General features: G+C 40.1%; 3 protein-coding genes across 3 annotated transcripts; 2 read left to right on the top strand and 1 right to left on the bottom strand.

Moving 5' to 3' along the window:
* Nucleotides 1–91: 91 nt before the first annotated feature.
* LOC111999495 (replication factor C subunit 2) lies at nt 92–4,243 on the top strand. The gene is made up of 7 exons (XM_024031621.2): nt 92–487; nt 1,237–1,343; nt 1,446–1,547; nt 1,716–1,911; nt 3,451–3,579; nt 3,670–3,864; nt 3,957–4,243. The coding sequence occupies exons 1-7, from the start codon at nt 317–319 to the stop codon at nt 4,065–4,067; spliced, it is 1,011 nt and encodes a 336-aa protein (XP_023887389.1). The 5' UTR covers nt 92–316; the 3' UTR covers nt 4,068–4,243.
* Nucleotides 4,244–6,360: 2,117 nt separating this feature from the next.
* On the top strand, nt 6,361–8,247 carry LOC111999492 (large ribosomal subunit protein eL24). Its single transcript, XM_024031618.2, has 5 exons — nt 6,361–6,492; nt 7,149–7,224; nt 7,373–7,474; nt 7,607–7,755; nt 7,888–8,247. The coding sequence occupies exons 1-5, from the start codon at nt 6,482–6,484 to the stop codon at nt 8,042–8,044; spliced, it is 495 nt and encodes a 164-aa protein (XP_023887386.1). The 5' UTR covers nt 6,361–6,481; the 3' UTR covers nt 8,045–8,247.
* Nucleotides 8,248–17,746: 9,499 nt separating this feature from the next.
* On the bottom strand, nt 17,747–19,327 carry LOC136064407 (uncharacterized). The gene has a single exon (XM_065766102.1). The coding sequence runs from the start codon at nt 19,325–19,327 to the stop codon at nt 17,747–17,749; it is 1,581 nt and encodes a 526-aa protein (XP_065622174.1).
* Between the last annotated feature and the right edge of the window lie 709 nt (nt 19,328–20,036).

Genomic DNA, 20,036 nt, shown 5'->3' with positions numbered 1-20,036 from the left:
TTATTAAGGGAAATATATATATATATATATAATATAGAATAGGAAAAAAAAAAATGGAGAATGTTTATAAAGCATAATTGGAACGTTTTGTCGGGCCTTAAAAAGAAAAACATTGAAAGGAAAAGGTTTTTCCCCATCTTTTTGTGCAATTTCCCTCCAAATCGAAAAGAAAGGGTTTTGGCCTTTTGCCATTTGGGGGGTGGTATGGGGGTTTTGGTTTCCGAATCCAGAGCAAAAGCATTATTAGCATAACATAGCAACCCAATCTGTTTATAAATCTAGTTCTTATAGCAATTCCTTTTTCTCTCACACAAAAATGGCTGCTTCTTCTTCTTCTTCTGGAGGGAGCTCGAGCAGTGGCTACGACATGCCATGGGTAGAGAAGTACCGTCCCAACAGGGTCGCCGACATCGTGGGCAACGAGGATGCCGTGTCCAGGCTCCAAGTCATCGCTCGCGACGGCAACATGCCCAACCTCATCTTATCCGTACGTTTTTTCTTTTCAGTCTCTCTCAGTCACTGAAATTACAGTATGTAGAAATCAAATTTCTGGGAAGTGCAATTCTCTTTTGCAATTTCAAACTTTATCAGCATTCATGTATATTTGGATTTTGATTTGTTTAGTTATACTTTTTAAGATTTTTTTTTGCTTATTCTATTTTACATCTTCAATTAATGCATCAGCGAGGAAGATTCAGTTGATTCAAATAGAATAAATATGACTGACACTCATTAGCCTGTTTAGGATCATAGCTAACTCCAAAATTTGTGACTAAGGTTTGGTTGTTGTTGTTGTTATTCTATTTTAAAATTTCTGTTAATTGATTTAGCATCACAACTGATAAGAGTAAAAGCAAAAACAAAAAAAATATGTATATAAAAGGGGAGAAAAACCCCTTTTATACATATATACACACATAATGGCACACACATTTGTTTGTGCCATTATGTGTGTATATATGTATGTATGTACATGTGTGCATGTAGGGTGTGTGTAATGTGCTATATTATTTTGTTTCTGAAATGAAAAGGCAACTCAGTGAAGCCAAATAGTTGCATTGGACTCAGTTGATGAATGTGTTTGGGTTTGGGTTATGTGGAAATTGTAATAGCAAGCAATTTGATCAGATTTGTTAAGAGACCCACTGGGAAGTTTGCATATGATTGCTCTCTGCTCATGTTCGTAAAGTAAAAGGCTTGTGATGCTGCTCATCCACTTTACATTGTTTATTTCAGGGTCCTCCTGGAACCGGTAAGACCACAAGTATACTGGCACTAGCACATGAGCTTCTGGGACCAAATTTTAAGGAGGCTGTTTTGGAGCTCAATGCATCAGATGACAGGTGGGTAAAATTTTCTAGGCTTTAGTATCCTGTCTTTTTTTTTCTGGGGGGGCCTTTTTGATTAGGTTCTGAAATATTTTATTGTTGCTTTGTCTTTTTTAGGGGAATAGATGTTGTAAGGAACAAGATTAAGATGTTTGCTCAAAAGAAAGTGACACTGCCCCCTGGGCGGCACAAGGTAGTAATCTTGGATGAAGCTGACAGGTAAGTTCTAATAATAATGTCTCTTTACTCTCCAATCATTAAAGGCTTCTATCTGGAATTATAGTAGTTTGTTGTTTGATGTTATATTGTTCAGGCTTTGGTATATTTTCTTCCATCTAAGCAATTGTATTGAATGTTGTATTTGTCAATAACCTTTTCAATTTTCAGCATGACATCTGGAGCACAGCAAGCTTTGAGAAGGACAATGGAAATATATTCAAACTCCACTCGTTTTGCTCTTGCATGCAATACTTCTTCTAAAATTATTGAGCCTATTCAAAGTAGATGTGCTATTGTTCGATTTTCAAGATTATCTGATCAAGAGATACTTGGTCGTCTCATGGTGGTGGTTGAAGCTGAAAAGGTATGCTTAGTTTCCTTAATAAATAATGTGCCACAGGTGCATAGCAGCATTACTGTCATCAATGTCAATGCAAATTGCTTTCAGTTATTAATTTAGCATCCATTCAGGGCACTAAAAAATAGGCCTTTTCTCTGTCTGGTTTTTCAAAAGCCATATATCCCTTATTTAATAAAGCTTCATGATATATATTTTTATAATTGTTTGGTTATTTTAGTATAATTATTCAGTTCAAGTTTTTTCTCACACCAAAGGGTTGGAAATATCAGATCTTATTCATGTATTCAATGAAGGCATGTGTTTCTCTGTCCCTACCTGTGTCAGTGTGTATAAGCATGCTTACATTCATGCATCTATTACCAACCCCACTCATTAATCTTTTTAATTTTCACGGGGCCCCCCCCGGGTGTGTGGGGGACTAGGATCTTTCTATCAGTGCATTATGATTTTGTAGTATAGTCTGCCTCCCTTTTTAAACATCTAGGATGCCTTGAAGCTACATCTAGTTGAGCTTTGGTGTTATGGTTACCATTATTTTTGTATTACCCTAAAAAATTTCACTATTTTAATAGATGGTTATTTCTCTCTCTCTCTCTCTCTCTCCATCTTCGTTGCTTGCTCTTTTTGTGCATGCGATGCTTGATCATTATGAAAAGTTCAAGTTCCAAGCTGACTCTTTTTGGGAAGGAACATAAATGAGCAATTATGTTGACTCTCTTTCAAAGTGAAGAAATTATTAGGAATATAGCTTGAAAGTTGTTGCCAATAAGATCTCACATTAAAATGTTTGATTGATCATCATGAACTGGTTAAGCTACTAACATGGGAACTGCAGAGACAATTTTATTTCAACATATAGAATTCAATTATATTTTTATTGGTCAATTGGATTTTATTTTAGGTCTTATTATTTGATAAGGTTATTAGTATTTTATTTAATTTCCTAGAGTCAAGATTATTTTTGTAATTCAATAATTGGACTTTCTTAAATCAATTGTAATTCAATAACAGTTAGACAGTTTTCTTGAGTAATAAAATTTTTTGTTGGAATTTTTCATTCAAATAGCTTGGCACTGATTCTAGGCAACTCTAGGTGCTGATTGCTAGATTATGTTCTCTCTTGCTTGGGTGTTGATTCCTAGGTTATTTTTTTTTATTTTCTATTCTTCAATTTCGGTGTTAGTTTTGGTTTTATCTTGCGTCAGCTACTTGAATGCTTGTATATTATTGCACTGTCAAATGTGCAACAAGATAAGATGTAGTTCATCTAGCTTGATTTTGAAGGGAACATCAACAACCAGGTATTATAGGAAAATGTATGAATCTGTTTAGATAGCATTTAGGCAATTTTAGTTAATATGAGCGAACTTTGAATGAATTCTTCATTTTGTTTGCAACAGAACCATGACAAAGGAGATTATATGGTAGTTAAAATTTATAGTAGTTTATTGTTTGTTAAATCTGGATATTCTATTGCTATGCATTAGAAATTTAGAAGAAAGATAGAAATGTGTGGTTGATCTGCGTTTGTAACCAATGAAGGTTCCCTATGTTCCGGAAGGTCTTGAAGCCATAATTTTCACTGCTGATGGTGACATGAGGCAGGCATTGAATAACTTGCAGGCTACATACAGTGGGTTCCGTTTTGTCAACCAAGAAAATGTTTTCAAGGTTTATGACTCTGAATACCTTCTCAGTTTAGTAATTTACTTTCACTATATATAGCTTGGGAGGTCTATAATGTCTGTCATTGGTTTTCAGGTTTGCGATCAGCCTCATCCGTTGCATGTGAAGAACATGGTGCGCAATGTACTAGAAGGGAGATTTGATGAATCTTGTTCTGGTCTCAAGCAGCTCTATGATTTGGGCTATTCCCCCACTGACATAATCACAACCCTATTCCGCATCATCAAAAACTATGATATGGCTGAGTATCTAAAATTGGAATTCATGAAGGTACAGATATCATGCTGACCATGATCCTTCCTACTCCTCAAATGTCTTGTCTTTGTTACAATATTTAATTCTTGTTCTCTTTGAGTTTCCAGGAAACTGGATTTGCCCATATGAGAATCTGTGATGGAGTTGGTTCATATCTTCAGCTCTGTGGTCTTTTGGCTAAGCTTGCTCTGGTGCGAGAAACAGCTAAAGCTGCATAAGTAGTAGTGGTTACAACTTTTTTTTTTAGTAAGGTGGTACTTAAAACTTGAACCTTCTTCAATTTGGTCTTTTGATGGTGAAATTGTTACTGTAAACATGAGAATTGTGCTGTTGCTCAGATGTGACTGTTTTCTTACGGAGGTAACAAAAGTTTCAAAGGGAAGTTCAACTTGTATCTGAATTGCCTAGTAGTATCAAGTAGTGGGGTACCCAACATTGGGCTTCTTCATTTTAATATAATATCTGAAAACCAGTGAGCGTACTTAATATTAGGAAACAGTGGACTGTATGAATGAATGATGATGAGAGGGTTGCTTGTGAGTTGTGGCATTGGAGTCAGCCAAATTTCTTAAACCCAACCCAACCAGCCCCCCAGAAGGTGGGTTACAATTGTTGGGAGCAAATAGGCATTCTCTTCTGGTTTGCGTTTATGATACCCTTGTTTACAAGTTATATGGGATGTCATGATTTGAGTCAAACAGGGAAAGAGGAAAGTTCATGGCCAAACTTGACTGAGGTCTGAGGAGTTACCTTAACAGGTCTTGAACTCTTGTTGATATCCCTTACCATCCTATTGTTTTGTTATTTTACTGGAGATTGTGAAGTTCACCGCCAGGAGCTGGAATATAATACCCTAAGGATTACTTTTAGTGGCTCACAAGGGTTCAAATTCCCTGTGCCTCTTCTTGTGTGTTTAGTTTAGGGTAAAACTCAGATTCAAGGTGTTGTTTCTTAGGTTTTCTAATTGAATTCAACCATATGATTGGATGACCAATGCAATGACAAGTAAAGGACAATGTTATATTTAAAAAAAAAAATTAAATTCAATCATGTAGTTATATTGACCAAATAATAAAATCCAACTTTATAGTATGTCAATATAATCACATGATTGAATTTAATTGGCAAACTTAAGGTACAACATTTAAGAAATTGTATTTAAATTTTACTCAATCAATTTCTAAGAAATTATCCGAGGCCAATTTCATACGAAATATTCTGACTCTTGATAACAATGAATACATAAGTGAGCATGCCATCAATGTAATGTCCTTTTTATGCGTTCTAAATTACAACTCTTGTATCTTCCTGAAGAAAATGTATGCATGGGTTTGATTCATGTGATTTGGTTTCATTTATATATATTCTTTTTGGAATGAGTATTTAAAGAGGCCTACATAATGCAAAAAGATGTCTTTGACTCTTTGCATGGATGATAAAAATGTTCTGTCCGTGTGGTTCTTCCTTGCCTTGAATAGGGGGGAGAGCGTTTACACGTTTTACTCCTCGATCTCATCTCAAGTGTGTACATATATTTTTCATTTGACATATATATATATATATATATGTGTGTGTGTATAAATTACCTTCACAAAAGTTAAGGATGATTAGTACTATCAAGAAGTTAAGACAAAAATAGTGTCACTAATTGAAACAGTACTTGACAAGTTACCATTTATGAACAGTCTGTCGTTAACATCAAATCTACTCTCAGTATAAACAGTAAATAATTGCAGGTTAAAGTATTTTTCTACAGTTCAAAGAATCCGTTTTCAGTTCAAAGTAGTTCAGTATTCAAGAATTCCCTAAAATGCTTATCTTTTCATTCTTAACACCTTTATGATTGTCCCTCCCTTTTTACTCTCATCTCTAACTTATCAATGCAAGAGCTACATCATTAAGTATTAACAAAATATTTGCAATCCATCTTGTCCTTTACTTGGCCTTCTCTCACTCCATAAGTTCTTCTCAATTTGAAGAAGAGACGGGGCATCCATGATACAATTTCAACTTGTCTCGTTACCATCCCTAACTCTTTAGATTCCTTCCTTTAAAAAAAATGTATTTCTTACTAGAATGTAATCCAAATTTACTTCCCTCTCTCCTCCCCCCACCCCTTTTCTTTTAAACCATGATTGCTACTTTATCTCAAATATATTTGCATATTTAACAAGCCCTATAAATGTATTTAGGTGGTGAGTTTATTGATTTGGAGCATGACGTAAACTCAAAAGTCTTAGATACAATCTATCACACTATTGATCTATAAAGTTTCCAAAGTATCTTATGGGTAGAGAGTGGAAGAGTTTAGCTAAAGGATGAGACACAATATATATTATATATAAAATTTTAAATATATATATTATATATATATATAATTTTAAAAAGAAATTATTTTGGAGCGGGGGTGGGGGGGCCTTATAGTGCAACACCAATCTTAACTACGGTCCTCTTTTTGATCCAGCAATTAGCCCATAACGACGAGCCCAACAACTAAAACCGGTGTCGTTCAAGTCCTTAGAAGTCAATAACTTTATCCTTCGTTATTAAATCGGTGAGTCGTGAAGTGCTTTGCTAGGGTTTCTGCAACTCAACTAGGGGTTTACGAGCGGCGTCACCTGCATCCGCCGCCATGGTTCTCAAGTAAGCTTCTCTCTCTGTGAATAACATCGATTTGAATAACTTGTTTTCATGATTGATTCTACCAAATGCAATATTTAGATCTGAAAATGACATTCTTTTCCTCTCTTTCTGGAGACCATATATGTTATGAAAAATGTTTGTTCTCTACCATATTTTGATTTTGACACTGCTATCCGGTTTTATGCTAGAATCAAAAAGTACATAGATTAACAATGGAAACAACGATGTTTTGCTTTTTTTGAGAGTCAGGTTTATGTAATGAAACCTTAAAAATTCATTAAATTTTGTAGAATATTAACAATTTGTTGCTCAATTATTTATTTTTTATTTAAAGAATCTAACTAGAAAATAAAGAATTGTATGAAAAAATTGAATAACCATTTCAGAATGCTAAGAACGAAAACAGTGTTATGATTCGGAATAGAGGCTAAAACAGGAATGAAAGACTACAGTCAATCAGATGAACTTTCAGTTTGGTTTTTGATTTAATCTTGTGTTTATCTTGTGGGAGCCAATGATTTGTAACTGTGTGGCTCTTTTAAATTCTTGGTTTAATCAAAGCTTTTGCACTTGGTGCTTGGTTGTGCTTTGTGGTCACTTTTGTCCTATGATATACTGATTGTGTATAATTTGGTATTTGATTTTTGGTGTTTTAGGACTGAACTTTGCCGATTCAGTGGTGCCAAGATATACCCTGGTAGGGGTATCAGATTTATTCGGTCAGATTCTCAGGTAAGTTATGTTGGTACTTGGTGGGATTACTTGGTTTTGTAACTGTAACAAACTCTTCATGCTTCATAGCATATGTTCCACTCTTTTGTTTCATCATCTCATAAGATATATCTATACTAAAATATGCTCTCTTCTTTGATTGCTTAAGGTTTTCCTCTTTGTCAATTCAAAATGCAAGAGGTATTTTCACAACCGCCTGAAGCCGTCAAAGCTTACATGGACAGCCATGTACAGGAAACAACATAAGAAGGTGATTTGATGTTTTGGAACCAATTGATTTCCTGGTTTGTTATGCCCCTCTTGGGGCCTTGGCTCATAGTGCTAGCATTTTGGTGCACTAGTTATTGATTTATCTGTTGTTTTCTTTTCTGGTGCTTCTTAGGACATTGCTGCCGAATCTGTGAAGAAGAAGCGCCGTGCCGCCAAGAAGCCTTATTCAAGGTCCATTGTTGGTGCCACCTTGGAAGTCATACAAAAAAGACGGGCTGAGAAGCCAGAAGTCAGAGATGCTGCACGTGAAGCTGCTCTTCGGTATAGTTGAAACTTTCTGCCGTACTTTTTTGATTTGCCAAGTTTTTAGATTCATTCTGGCGTTTAGCCTAGTTGTTTAATATATAATTTTTAATAGTTCTATTTGTGTTTTGTTGACCTTTGAAATTTCAGTGAGATTAAAGAGAGGATCAAGAAGACCAAGGATGAAAAGAAGGCGAAGAAGGCAGAGGTGATGGCCAAGACACAGAAGGCACAATCCAAGGGTGGTGTTTCTAAGGGCGCTGTACCAAAGGGCCCCAAGCTTGGAGGTGGGGGTGGAAAGCGTTGAGCTCCTTATTTATCCATTTTGCTACATGCGGCAGCATAAAACTATTAAAAGTGTTTTCTCTATGAATTTTTTGTATGGATTGCTTTGCCTTCTTAGTGGTAGGGCTTATTTTATTATTTACCCCTTGACATATTGTTGGAAGACAGGGTGGCTTTATATCACTTTTAAACTAAGTAATTACTTAGCATCAGCTGTCTGACTTAGATTTTAGCCTTCTTTGTGAGCATGCCTGGATGATTCTTGTTTTTATTGTAGTATTTGATTTGCTAGCTAGATGTTCCGGTTTGGCAACTAAGATGGGTTATTCTGGGGCCGAGATTCATTGGTAGTGTCTTTGGTAGCAACGAATGTAGCATATATGCCTTTTATTTATGAGAGATTAGATTCACAAGTTCGGGGTAGCTACCCTGAACTTGTGAATCATACCATTAACTTAAGTCGAACCAGAGCCTTAAGTAAGCTTATGCGTGCTTGCAGCTGAATACATTATTAGAGGACAAATCTATGTTACAGACTTGCAGCTGATATTAATGTAGAGTCTGTAGTTGTGCAGTAAATTCACGGTTCACCCATTTTGATATTACCAAATACCAACCTGGTGAGCCCAATAAAGGCTTAAACGAACTATAGGATTGGCCATATGGATTGGAGTATTAATGTATACTCTGTAGTTCAGTTCCATGCCATGTTGTGCAGTACATTCACGATTCACCCATTTTGATATTACCAAATACCAACCTGGTGAGCCCAATAAAAGGCTTAAACGAACTATAGGATTGGAGTATGAAGTTCTTCAAACTTTTTCTAATGCATGCACGCAGTGCAAAGAGGAGCATCCATCGCAAATTCATTTTTCTCTAAAGTAATCGTGGATCCACTCACCTTTTTCCAATGCTAACAAACTGTAAGCATGCTCACTTTACATCTATTTGGTTATACTCTGGGGTACTTGTTGAATCTCTTGGAGCTTTCCTCTTTCACAAAACCATCAACCATAAATCAAGTCAGTTTATCAGATCCCTCATCTCCCCCTGGTATATGTTTAAACAAACCTGTTTATCAGATCCTTCACCAGATTGCGATCAAAAGCCCAGGGGCTATTGATGCACAGGATTTCTTTATCAAAGGAAAACAGGAGGTGTTCTCATCTAAATCTCTCAGTCTATCATTACTTAGTTGTTAGCAATCTAGCCAAGATAGAACTAATCCTTTCCTAGATCCTCTATTGTACCACTCTCTAAGCTTAGCTAAAATCAAAAGTTTTAAGTATTGCTACAATCGAAAAGATATTTAGTTCATCACAATAGTAACGTGAAGTTACCTAAATTATCTTTCTTAAAAAAAAAAAAATAGTTACCTAAATTATAACCAATAATAACATGCCAAATAGGATTTGTTGTGAACACCCCAAAGTTTGGTAAAAAAAAAAATCATTTTCATTTAGTTTCATATCAACATCAAAAGTCATACACAATTTAACATATCCAAAAGTTTTATTATCAATGAGATTAAAAGTAGCCTGTGTCAATGCTCTTCAAATTTATGAATCGTCTATCTTAATAATTTTATTGCTCAATAAAAAATAATCAAGTGTCAATTATTCTTATGACATAGGTAAAAATGACCATTATTATCAATCACCTTAATATGGTTTTGAGATATCATTCCTCAATTAAAACTTCGACAGACAAAAAAACAATATAATGAGGCTATTAATATTGTCAATGTTTTCACTCACACAAGCATATCGTTCAAGGTTCAATAACTGTCCAACCTCCAAACTCATTTCTCTTAAATTTCTAATTTTCTACAGCAATATATAAATTGAAAATCTCATGTTCCATAAATCCAAGTTCAAGAAAAATGATGGAGTGAGTTTAAAGAACAGTCTCAAACTCGAAAGAAGTCATATAAATGTAATAAAAATTGAACAAAGTTTGGCTACAAATTTGATTATAGCTAATTGATGATGTATGGGATCAATTAGTTGAACACTTCGGCTTCGGTGGACCACAGCACTAGCGGAGGCCTACAAAGAGAGAAAGCAGTCAAAGGGTGACCGGTGTGAGCCGGCCAAACACCCTCCGATGATGAAGTTAGTTTCTCTTCTAATGGAGTTCTAACTTTACTCAATGTAAAATCTCAGGAATTTTTCATACCTTTGCGTGGTGAAGACTGGGCCTTATATAGGGTACCCTAGGGCGGTTACTAGTTTAATAACTTCCCCCAGAATCTTGGAATTCGGACATAACCTCCTCAACGGCTACAAAAAGTCATAACCGCCATTGGAAGTTACATGTAGTAGAGGGATTCACGGCGATGAACGCGGGTTGATGAACCGCTACGAAGTTCGCCAAGTATTTGCGTAGTCGTCCATGTGCTCTGCGCATGGACGACTCTTTGTCGTGTCGTGTGGTCGTCCATGCACAAGGTGCATGGACGACTCTCTCGACTTGATTCCCTGGAGTGATCAATTGCCCAACATTCCAAGGACGTGATACCTGGACGAATTGAAGATGGCCAAATGGCCTGATGTTTGGCTAACCGCAACTCTCTGGACGACCCGTCTGGACGAATCATAGATGTGATTTTTGGTTATACATCAGTTGCCCCCTTGTCCAGAGCGTCGTCCAGGGACATTATGGAAATTTTATCCCATTTACGTGGCCACGTGTCACGGTTTAATTCGTTGAGCAATTAAATCGATTACGTTTCCCCACACGATTGCCACGTGTCATTTTCTTAGTGGGTGGTGTCGCTTCGCTAACCCCACTTCTGGGCCCTATAAATTGGCACATTCTCTTTCTTGCCCTTCACCTTTCTCATAAACTTCCTTCCGCTATCTCGTCCAAGAATATTGTCTATCGTTTCGTCCTAGTTCTCAGGTACTTCCTCTTCTTTTTAGGTTTTCGTCTTCACCTTTACTTTAGTTATGTCTTCGTCCAGTAGTACAGAGAGAGAAATAGATGAGTATTAGGACGTTTCATCTGGAAGCTATGAGAGTGGTGAGAGTAGTACTAGCTTTAGTAACAATTCCTCAGGCGAGCAGTATTCGTCTGGGGTGCCTAGCATTTCTTTAGAAGAATTTCAGGAAATGCAACGTAGGATGACCTCTGGGACTGGGGCTAGCTCGTCCAGAGTGCCACCCAGCCCTCCTTAGGACGAGGAGGAGGAAAACATTATATATAGCTGTGCACCTGAGGTAGCATCCACCTTGGACGCACCTAAGTTAAAGACATTAGTAGATAGATACCAAATTCCTACCGAGTTTAAACCTCGTCTGCCTAGGGAAGGAGAATGGTGCTGTTCACCTTCTTCTGGTTTGGGGGTTTATTCGTCTTATCTCTTAGCTGGTCTCAGGTTTCCCCTCAATTCTTTTTGTAGAGGTCTCTTCCATAGGTTAGGTATTGGTCCCAATCAACTTAATCCCAATGGTTGGAGGACGATAGTCGCCATGCAAGTGTTATGGCGTGAGGCACTGGAAGGGGACCGTCCTATAACAGTGGACGAGTTCCTATATTGTTATAAGCCCTCAGAAATCAAGCAATCAGCTGGTTTTTACCAGTTCTCATCCAGAGGCTCTCCTTATAGCTTAATAAAGGGCCGTAGCTCGTCTGATAGGCTCTGGAAACAAGAATTTTTTATCATTTCTGGTAACTGGGCTGGGGACCCAACTGATGTTAGTAATGCCCCCTTCCCTCCTTTTACCAGCCCCATAGGCCGCCTTCGTCCTGAGGGTATGTTTTCTTTTTCATGTGATTCACTTTGTTATATTCTCTATCTTTCATTTGTCTAACCATTTTTCTTTTGTTGGTGTAGCTGTTACTCGTCTACGTTTAAACAAAGCTTTTTTAGAACAAATTGATCGTGTACGTGCCTTCCCTAGAAGGACCTTCCACGATTTAGTGACTCTTAGCAGTTTAGCCACGTGGGGTCTTGGTCCAGAACCAATTGCTGAGAATTTAAGCCACGAGGAAACCACGCGTAAGAGTAAGTATCGTCCAGCTCCTTCCATTCCCATATTCATTATTCACATTGCTTATTTTTATTAACTGACTTCCTTCATTGTAGGAATATTTACAATGAGAGAGAATAGAGAAAAAACGGTAACTAGTGGGGACGAGGATGTTCCACCTCCAATCGTCCAGAAGGCTGCCGTCCAGCCTGGGAAGAGGAAGTCCAAGAAGATTTCAAGTTCTGTGGACCTGGACGACCTTCCTAGTCGTCGAGGTCCTAAGAAATCAAAAACCACTCAGACTCCTCTTCCCAAGGTCCCCAAATTCACTCCCCCCACGGTGAATTTGGACGAGTCTCCTACCGATGTGGAGCCCGTCCAAACGGTTCATCCTGTTCAGACTGACCCTGCTCCTTCAACCAAGACTTCTAGGAAGCCTCATCCACCAGAGCAATTAGATCGTCCTTCCAACTTAGTTCTGGACGAGGGGTATGCGTGGAGGACGTTCAAAGGGATCGTCACTGACAATGAGGTTAACGAATGTTACAACATGTCAGTGAAAGAATTTGAACGTTCTGGCATCCACGATCTCTTTAAGGTAGACTTTAACTCGTCCTTGCTCCCTTTTCTTTTTTTCTCTTCTTTTTTTTATATATATATCTGGTTAACTCTTATTCGTCCCTGCATAGGCTATGTCAAAGTTTTATACAGCGACGTGCCAGGCCAAGGAACTAGCTGAGGAGGCCAAGACGACAAATGAGAAGGCTAAAGAGTTAGGCAATGAGGTCTTGCTGAAAAAGGGGGAGGTGATCAGGCTGACGGAGGAAATCAACTGCTTGCTAGGAACTGAGACGAGATTGAAGGACGAGGTTGAGGAACTTAAGGCAGATGCTGTGGAAAAAGATACTCGCATCACCTACTTGGAGGGACAAGTCTCAGAGTTTAACTCGTCCTTGGAGAAGGCGCGTGAAGAAGCCATATCAGCTTTCAAGAAGTCTGGCGAATACAAAAATCGTCTAGACAGCCATTATGCTGCTGGGTATGAGGACTTCCGTGCTGATGCCAAGGACGCATTTCCTGACTTTGATGCCTTCAAGATTCCTCAAGCCACAGAAAGTTCCTTGCTTGTGACGGGTTCTGAGGACGTGAATGTGGAGGACGATGCCACTAATGAGGTGAACCAGGACGATCCGAAGAACCCAGCAAATTGAATTCATTCAGAGTTTTTATGTTCTTTGTTTAAAGTGCCCTAGTGTTTTGGGCTTTTACTTTTACCTTTTTTTTTTTTTTTTTTTAAATCTATTCAAGTATAATTTCTTCGTCCAAGTTTATGGACGAGTTTTATGAACATACACTCATTACTCTTTTAAGGGTTTTTGGACGGTGGTCGTCCACCCTATGAATCTTATATGAATATATGAATGTTTTTACTTTTCATTGTTCCTTGTGCTTGAATATTCCTTAAGTTTTGTGAACAAAATTTCATTTATATCGTCCATACCATTTTGGCTGTTGTGGGATTTTCCTTGTATGTTTCATCTCGTCTTGAACATGTGGACAAATTCCTTCCTGTGTAACATTATGAAATGTTTATTAAGTAATGTTCGTCCATGAACGATGTCCTTTTGTCAGACTTAATCGTTACTCGGATTTAGGACGATTATTCATTCGTCCTTAATAAAATTTTCCCAACAAATTCTCTTCCATGGGCTGGATTAAGTTGGCTAGACTCGTCTATGGGCCCATGGTGTTTTCATACGCACATGGTTTGTCCATAGTGTAGACGATTGCTCTTCAGGTTTGCCTCGTCTTGAGCTTAGACGGACATACCTCGTTTATTTTTCATGCTTTATCCTTCTCTAAAGGAAAGCTTTTAGACGATAAATCCTTGCGTCCAAGGATTTTACTCGTCTTTGGCCTTTCGCCTTCCGTGGATCATTTTGAATCATAGAAAATGAGGGATTCTCATACAATCATACTCAAAACGCATAATTTTCAGAAATCCATACTATATAATCATTCGTCCACAATCATGGCACATGCTTGAGAGCTTATGCCTTTAGGGAATTAAAAATACATAATACAACATAACTTCTTCCATGAGCAGCATAAAATACTTATCCACTTAAAACACAATAGTAATAAGCACACTGGAAAATAACATTTAAACACATTACTTAAAACATCCAAAGACCTCGTCCACCTCATGCCTCGTCCATGACCACCTTTCATTGATAGTACCTCCTCAGGTGTTCAACGTTCCACGGGTGCTCTAACTTTCGTCCGTCCAGGGCTTCCAGATAGTAGGATCCTGGTCTCTTGGAGTTGATAACTCTGTAAGGTCCTTCCCATTTTGGTCCTAGTTTTCCGTGGGCCGGATTTTTGGCAGCCAAAGAAACCTTCTTCAGGACGAGATCCCCAATGTTGAAGCACCTAGGTTTCACCATGGCGTCATTCTGTCTCGCCATGAGATTTTTGTACCTTACTACTCTTTGCTCCGCGTCCATCCTTATCTCGTCTATGAGGTCAAGATTAAGACGAATCTGTTCATTATTCTCTTCATCTTGATACTTCATCACCCTCTGGCTGGCCATATGCACTTCTGCGGGCATGACTGCTTTGCTCCCATACGCTAGCTTGAAAGGAGTCTCTCCTGTGGGAGTCCTCACCGTTGTTCTATAAGCCCACAAAACACCTGGTAATTCGTCTGGCCATACTCCCTTTGCCCCTTCAAGCCGAGTCTTGATAATTTTTAACAAGGATCGGTTTGCTACTTCTGCTTGTCCGTTGGCTTGTGGGTCGGAGGGTGAGGAGTAGTGATTTTTGATCCCGAGTTGTTCACAAAATTCTCTGAAGGGTGTATTATCAAATTGTCGTCCGTTGTCAGACACTAACACCCTTGGTACTCCAAATCTGCATACAATGCTCTTCCAAACAAAATTTTTGACATTTTGCTGCGTGATTTTCACTAAGGGTTCAGCTTCCACCCATATAGTGAAATAATCTATCCCTACCACCAAAAACTTCATCTGTCTGGTTCCGATTGGGAAGGGACCCAAAATACCCAAACCCCATTGTGCAAAAGGCCAAGGGGCCATCATTGGGGTAAGGTATTCAGATGGTTGCCTAGGTATATTGCTGAATCGTTGGCATTGATCACACACCTTAACATACGCCTTAGCGTCAGCTTGGATGGTTGGCCAATAATACCCTACACGGATGACCTTGTGGACGAGTGATCTGGCCCCCGAGTGGTTACCACACGCTCCTTCATGAACTTCTCTTAGTAGATAATTAGCCTCGTCTGGGGCCAAACACCTTAGGTATGGTTGTGAAAAACCTCTTTTGTAGAGAACCTCATCCACGAGGATGTACCTAGCCGATCTAACCCTGAGCTTCCGAGCCTCGTCCTTCCCTTCTGGAAGCCTTCCGTCCCTCAGGTATGATACTATTGGGGTTATCCAATTCTCCTCACCTTCTATTTGTAGCATTTCTGGGAGATCTATGCTGGGCATGTGTCGTATTTCATCAAACTTGTCCATCGCTTCATTGGCAGAGGCTTCCTTTGCTAGAGTGTCTGCCTTCATGTTCTCTTCCCTTGGGATTTGTACAAAGTTAGCTTCCCTGAATTTCCTTGCAAGGCATAATACTTTCTTCAAATATTTTTTCATTCTATCCTCCTTGGCTTCACACGTCTCATTTACTTGGCCTATGACTAGTTGTGAGTCTCCCAAGACGAGTACTGAGTCCGCTTCTACAGATTTGGCCAACTCTAACCCTTTAAGAAGGGCTTCATATTCTACTTCATTATTAGTAGTTTGGTATTGCAAGCGAACCTTGCACTTCAGCTTGTCTCCTTCTGGTGACTGCAAAACAACTCCTATGCCTCCCGTATGCTGCGTAGATGATCCATCTACGTGGACGACCCATCTTTCACTATCCTCTTTCCCATCCAAGTCCTCATAACTTGGAGTGAATTCTGCAATGAAATCTGCCAGGGCTTGAGCTTTTATTGCATTCCTCGGTCGGTACCGAACATCAAACTCACTAAGCTCAACTGCCCACTGAATTAATCGTCCTGCAGCTTCAAGTTTGTTTATTGCCTTCTTAAGTGGATGATCAGTCATGACATTGATGACATGACCTTGGAAGTAGTGCCTCAACTTCCTTGAGGCTGTTATTAGCGCGAAAGCTAATTTTTCTATCAATGGGTACCTTCCTTCTGCTCCTCTCAGTGCCCGACTAGTATAATACACAGGCTTCTGTACTTTTCCTTCCTCTCTGATCAACGCTGAACTTACGGCATGTGGGGACACTGCCAAATACAAATATAGTTCTTCTCCTAGCACGGATGGGCTTAGCAACGGGGCTGTGGTAAGATATTGCTTTAGGTCCTGGAAGGCCCTTTGGCAATCGTCCGTCCATTCAAACACCTTCCTGAGGATTTTGAAAAAGGGTAAACACTTGTCGGTGGCTTTTGAGACAAACCTGTTCAGAGCTGCAACTCGTCCAGTTAAGGATTGGACTTCCTTGATGTTCTTCGGTGGCTCCATATCCAATATGGCCTGGATCTTGTCTGGATTTGCCTCAATTCCTCTCTCTGAAACCATAAATCCTAGAAACTTTCCCGACGATACTCCGAATGCACATTTACTTGGGTTTAACTTCATCTTGTATCGCCTGAGCGTTTCAAAGGTTTCCTGTAGGTCGTCCAAGTGGCTACCTTCGTCCAAACTCTTCACAAGCATATCATCCACGTACACTTCCACATTCCGTCCTATCTGTGGACGAAACATGTGATTCACCAACCTTTGATAAGTTGCCCCTGCGTTCTTCAGACCGAAGGGCATCACCTTGTAACAAAACAAACCCTGACTGGTAATGAAAGATGTCTTTTCCTGATCTGCCTCGTCCATCTTTATCTGATTATATCCTGAGAAGGCGTCCATGAAGCTCAACAGTTGATGGCCAGCTGTAGAATCAACTAATTGATCAATACGGGGTAAAGGATAACTATCCTTAGGGCAAGCCTTGTTTAAGTCAATAAAGTCGACGCACATCCTCCACTTGCCATTTGCCTTCTTTACCATTACTACATTTGCCAACCAATCTGGGTAGTAAACTTCCCGGATAAACTGTGCTGCAGTTAGCTTCTGAACCTCTTCCTTGATAACCTTCTTTTGTTCAGGGGCAAACACCCTCTTCTTTTGACGAATAGGCTTCGATGAGGGGGATACGTTCAGCCGATGAGTGATTACACTTGGATCAATACCAGGCATATCGTCATGACTCCATGCAAAAACATCAGCATTCTTCTTTAGGAACTGGGTGAGGTCTTCTTTCGTCCTCTTCTTCATACTTGTCCCAATTCTAGTAAACTTCTCACCATCATTTTCTTGCAATAAAACATCTTCCAATACCTCAGTCGGTTCTGCAACAATTTTTCTTTCTTCTATAATCATAGCTTGCATTTGCTCGTCCACAACCAACATGGCTAGGTAACATTCTCTGGCTCCCAACTGATCTCCTTGTGCTTGCCCCACTCCGCACTCCGTAGGGAATTTAACTGACAGATGATAGGTAGACGTTACCGCCTTCCAGCTATTCAATGTTGGTCTTCCAATGATGGCATTATAAGAGGAGGAACAATCCACCACAAGGAAATTTGCTTCTTTGGTTATTTGCTGCGGGTATGATCCTACTACTACAGGTAAGGTAATGGTGCCTACGGGCTGCACTTTCATTCCTCAAAATCCTATCAGCGGCGAACATGCAGGACGAAGCTGATCTCGTCCAATCCTCATTTGCTGGAAGGCGGGATAGTACAATATATCTACGGAGCTCCCATTATCCACCAACACCCTCCTGGTTTTATAATCTGCTATGAGCAGGGTAATGACGATTGCATCGTCATGCGGATGATGGATCCTCTCAGCTTCTTCGTCCGTAAAAGTAATGGTTGGTTCGTCTGTTTCCTTCGTCCTTGGGGGTCGTCCAGAGAGTTGGACGTTCTGCACCGCTTTGAGGTACGTCTTCTTCGCCTTGGAGGATTGCCCCGTCAACGTCCCACCAATGATAACTCTTATTTCTCCGAGTGGGGGCCGTGATAGTTCTTCCATCTTCGCTTTCAATTTTTCATCTTTATGATCTCTTCCAACGAAATGCCTCAATTTTCCTTGTCTGATGAGATTCTCAATCTGCTGTTTCAAGTCATAACACTCACCTGTGTCATGACCATGATCCCTATGGAAGCGACAATATTTATTCTTATTGCGCTTGTTAGGATCTCCCTTCATCTTTTCTGGCCACTTCAAGGAAGGATCATCTTTAATCTGCATGAGCACTTGATCGAGTGGGGCATTCAAGGGGGTGTAATTCTGATTCCGTGCTGATGGGCCTGCCTTCCTATTATCCCTGTCTCGGTCCTTCTTGTCTTCCGTTCGTCCCTTCTTTGGACGAGGCCCTTGGTCAGGATGACGCGGGGGGTTGGCTTCCATTCTCTCAAATCTCTTCCTCTTCTTAGCTATGATAGCGTCTTCTGCATTCATAAAGTTTTGGGCTGAATGGACGAGCTCAGCCATGGATTGGGGCTCTTTTTCATACAACTTGTGAATAAATAAATCAGAGTTAACCCCATTATGGAAGGCTGCCAATAGGAGCTTATCGTCCACCTCGTCTACTGTCAAGGCTTCCCTATTGAAGCGCGTGATGAAGGAACGCAGACTCTCATTTTCTCCTTGCTCTATGGTCAACAAACTGGACGAGGAACGTTTGTGTCTCTGTCCCCCTATGAAATTATTGACGAATAACTTGCTCAACTCCTCAAAAGAACTCACAGAATTCAGGGGTATTTTGCTGAACCATACACGTGCTGGTCCCTTAAGGGTGGTAGGGAAGGCTCTGCACATGATCTCGTCCGGAACTCCTTGGAGATGCATTGTTGTCTTGAAAGTAGCGATATGATCGAAGGGATCACGTGCTCCATCGTATGAGTCCAGGGAAGGCATTTTAAACTTAGGCGACAAGGGATGCCCATTGATGGAAGCAGTAAAAGGGGAATCTGTTCGGTGGACCAAATCCTCTACGGGATTTGCCCTTCTTATGTTCTCCTTCATCTCATCCATAACCTTCCTCATCTGATCCATTTCCTTCTCCAGATGTGGCACCCTTCGCAAAGTGGTACCTCTTGATTGGATCTCGGGCTCAGCATTTCCTCTATCTCCTCGACTCTGGGATTGTCTCTCAGCTTGCCCTTCTCGTCGCTGCCTTTCTATCTCCCTAGTCAACTCTTGGTTTTGGCGGGTTAATTCCGCCATCGCGGCCGCCATGGACTGTATGTGTTAGATGGAAGGCGACTGCGTGGCAGGCGCTGATTGGTGATTTCGATGGGGATGGCTAGAAGCATCCCTACTCCCTTGATGGCCTGGGCTAGTAGCCCTCGATCTGGTCCGAACCATTCGACTTTTGTCCCAGAAAAAACGAAACGCAAATCGTTTCACGAAAGTTTTATTTTCTAATATAGATTCCCATAGACGGCGCCAACTGATGATGTATGAGATCAATTAGTTGAACACTTCGGTTTCGGTGGACCACAGCACTAGCGGAGGCCTACAAAGAGAGAAAGCAGTCAAAGGGTGACCGGTGTGAGCCGGCCAAACACCCTCCGATGATGAAGTTAGTTTCTCTTCTAATGGAGTTCTAACTTTACTCAATGTAAAATCTCAGGAATTTTTCATACCTTTGCGTGGTGAAGACCGGGCCTTATATAGGGTACCCTAGGGCGGTTACTAGTTTAATAACTTCCCCTAGAATCTTGGAATTCGGACATAACCTCCTCAACGGCTACAAAAAGTCATAACCGCCATTGGAAGTTACATGTAGTAGAGGGATTTGCGGCGATGAACGCGGGTTGATGAACCGCTACGAAGTTCGCCAAGTATTTGCGTAGTCATCCATGTGCTCTGCGCATGGACGACTCTTTGTCGTGTCGTGTGGTCGTCCATGCACCTTGTGCATGGACGACTCTCTCGACTTGAT

This window comes from Quercus suber, unplaced genomic scaffold, assembly GCF_002906115.3.
Source record: "Quercus suber isolate HL8 unplaced genomic scaffold, Cork oak 2.0 scaffold_681, whole genome shotgun sequence".
Taxonomy (NCBI): domain Eukaryota; kingdom Viridiplantae; phylum Streptophyta; class Magnoliopsida; order Fagales; family Fagaceae; genus Quercus; species Quercus suber.
This window is presented reverse-complemented; position numbering and strand designations above follow the sequence as displayed.

Coding starts and splice junctions, on each gene's coding strand:
- LOC111999492 (XM_024031618.2), top strand. Junction 7,225..7,372: donor TTATTCGGTCAGATTCTCAG/GTAAGTTATGTT, acceptor TGATTGCTTAAG/GTTTTCCTCTTTGTCAATTC. Junction 7,475..7,606: donor ACAGGAAACAACATAAGAAG/GTGATTTGATGT, acceptor GGTGCTTCTTAG/GACATTGCTGCCGAATCTGT.
- LOC136064407 (XM_065766102.1), bottom strand. CDS start 19,327: ATGGCGGCCGCGATGGCGGAATTAACCCGCCAAAACCAAGAGTTGACT.
- LOC111999495 (XM_024031621.2), top strand. CDS start 317: ATGGCTGCTTCTTCTTCTTCTTCTGGAGGGAGCTCGAGCAGTGGCTAC. Junction 1,912..3,450: donor TGGTGGTTGAAGCTGAAAAG/GTATGCTTAGTT, acceptor TAACCAATGAAG/GTTCCCTATGTTCCGGAAGG. Junction 3,580..3,669: donor ACCAAGAAAATGTTTTCAAG/GTTTATGACTCT, acceptor ATTGGTTTTCAG/GTTTGCGATCAGCCTCATCC.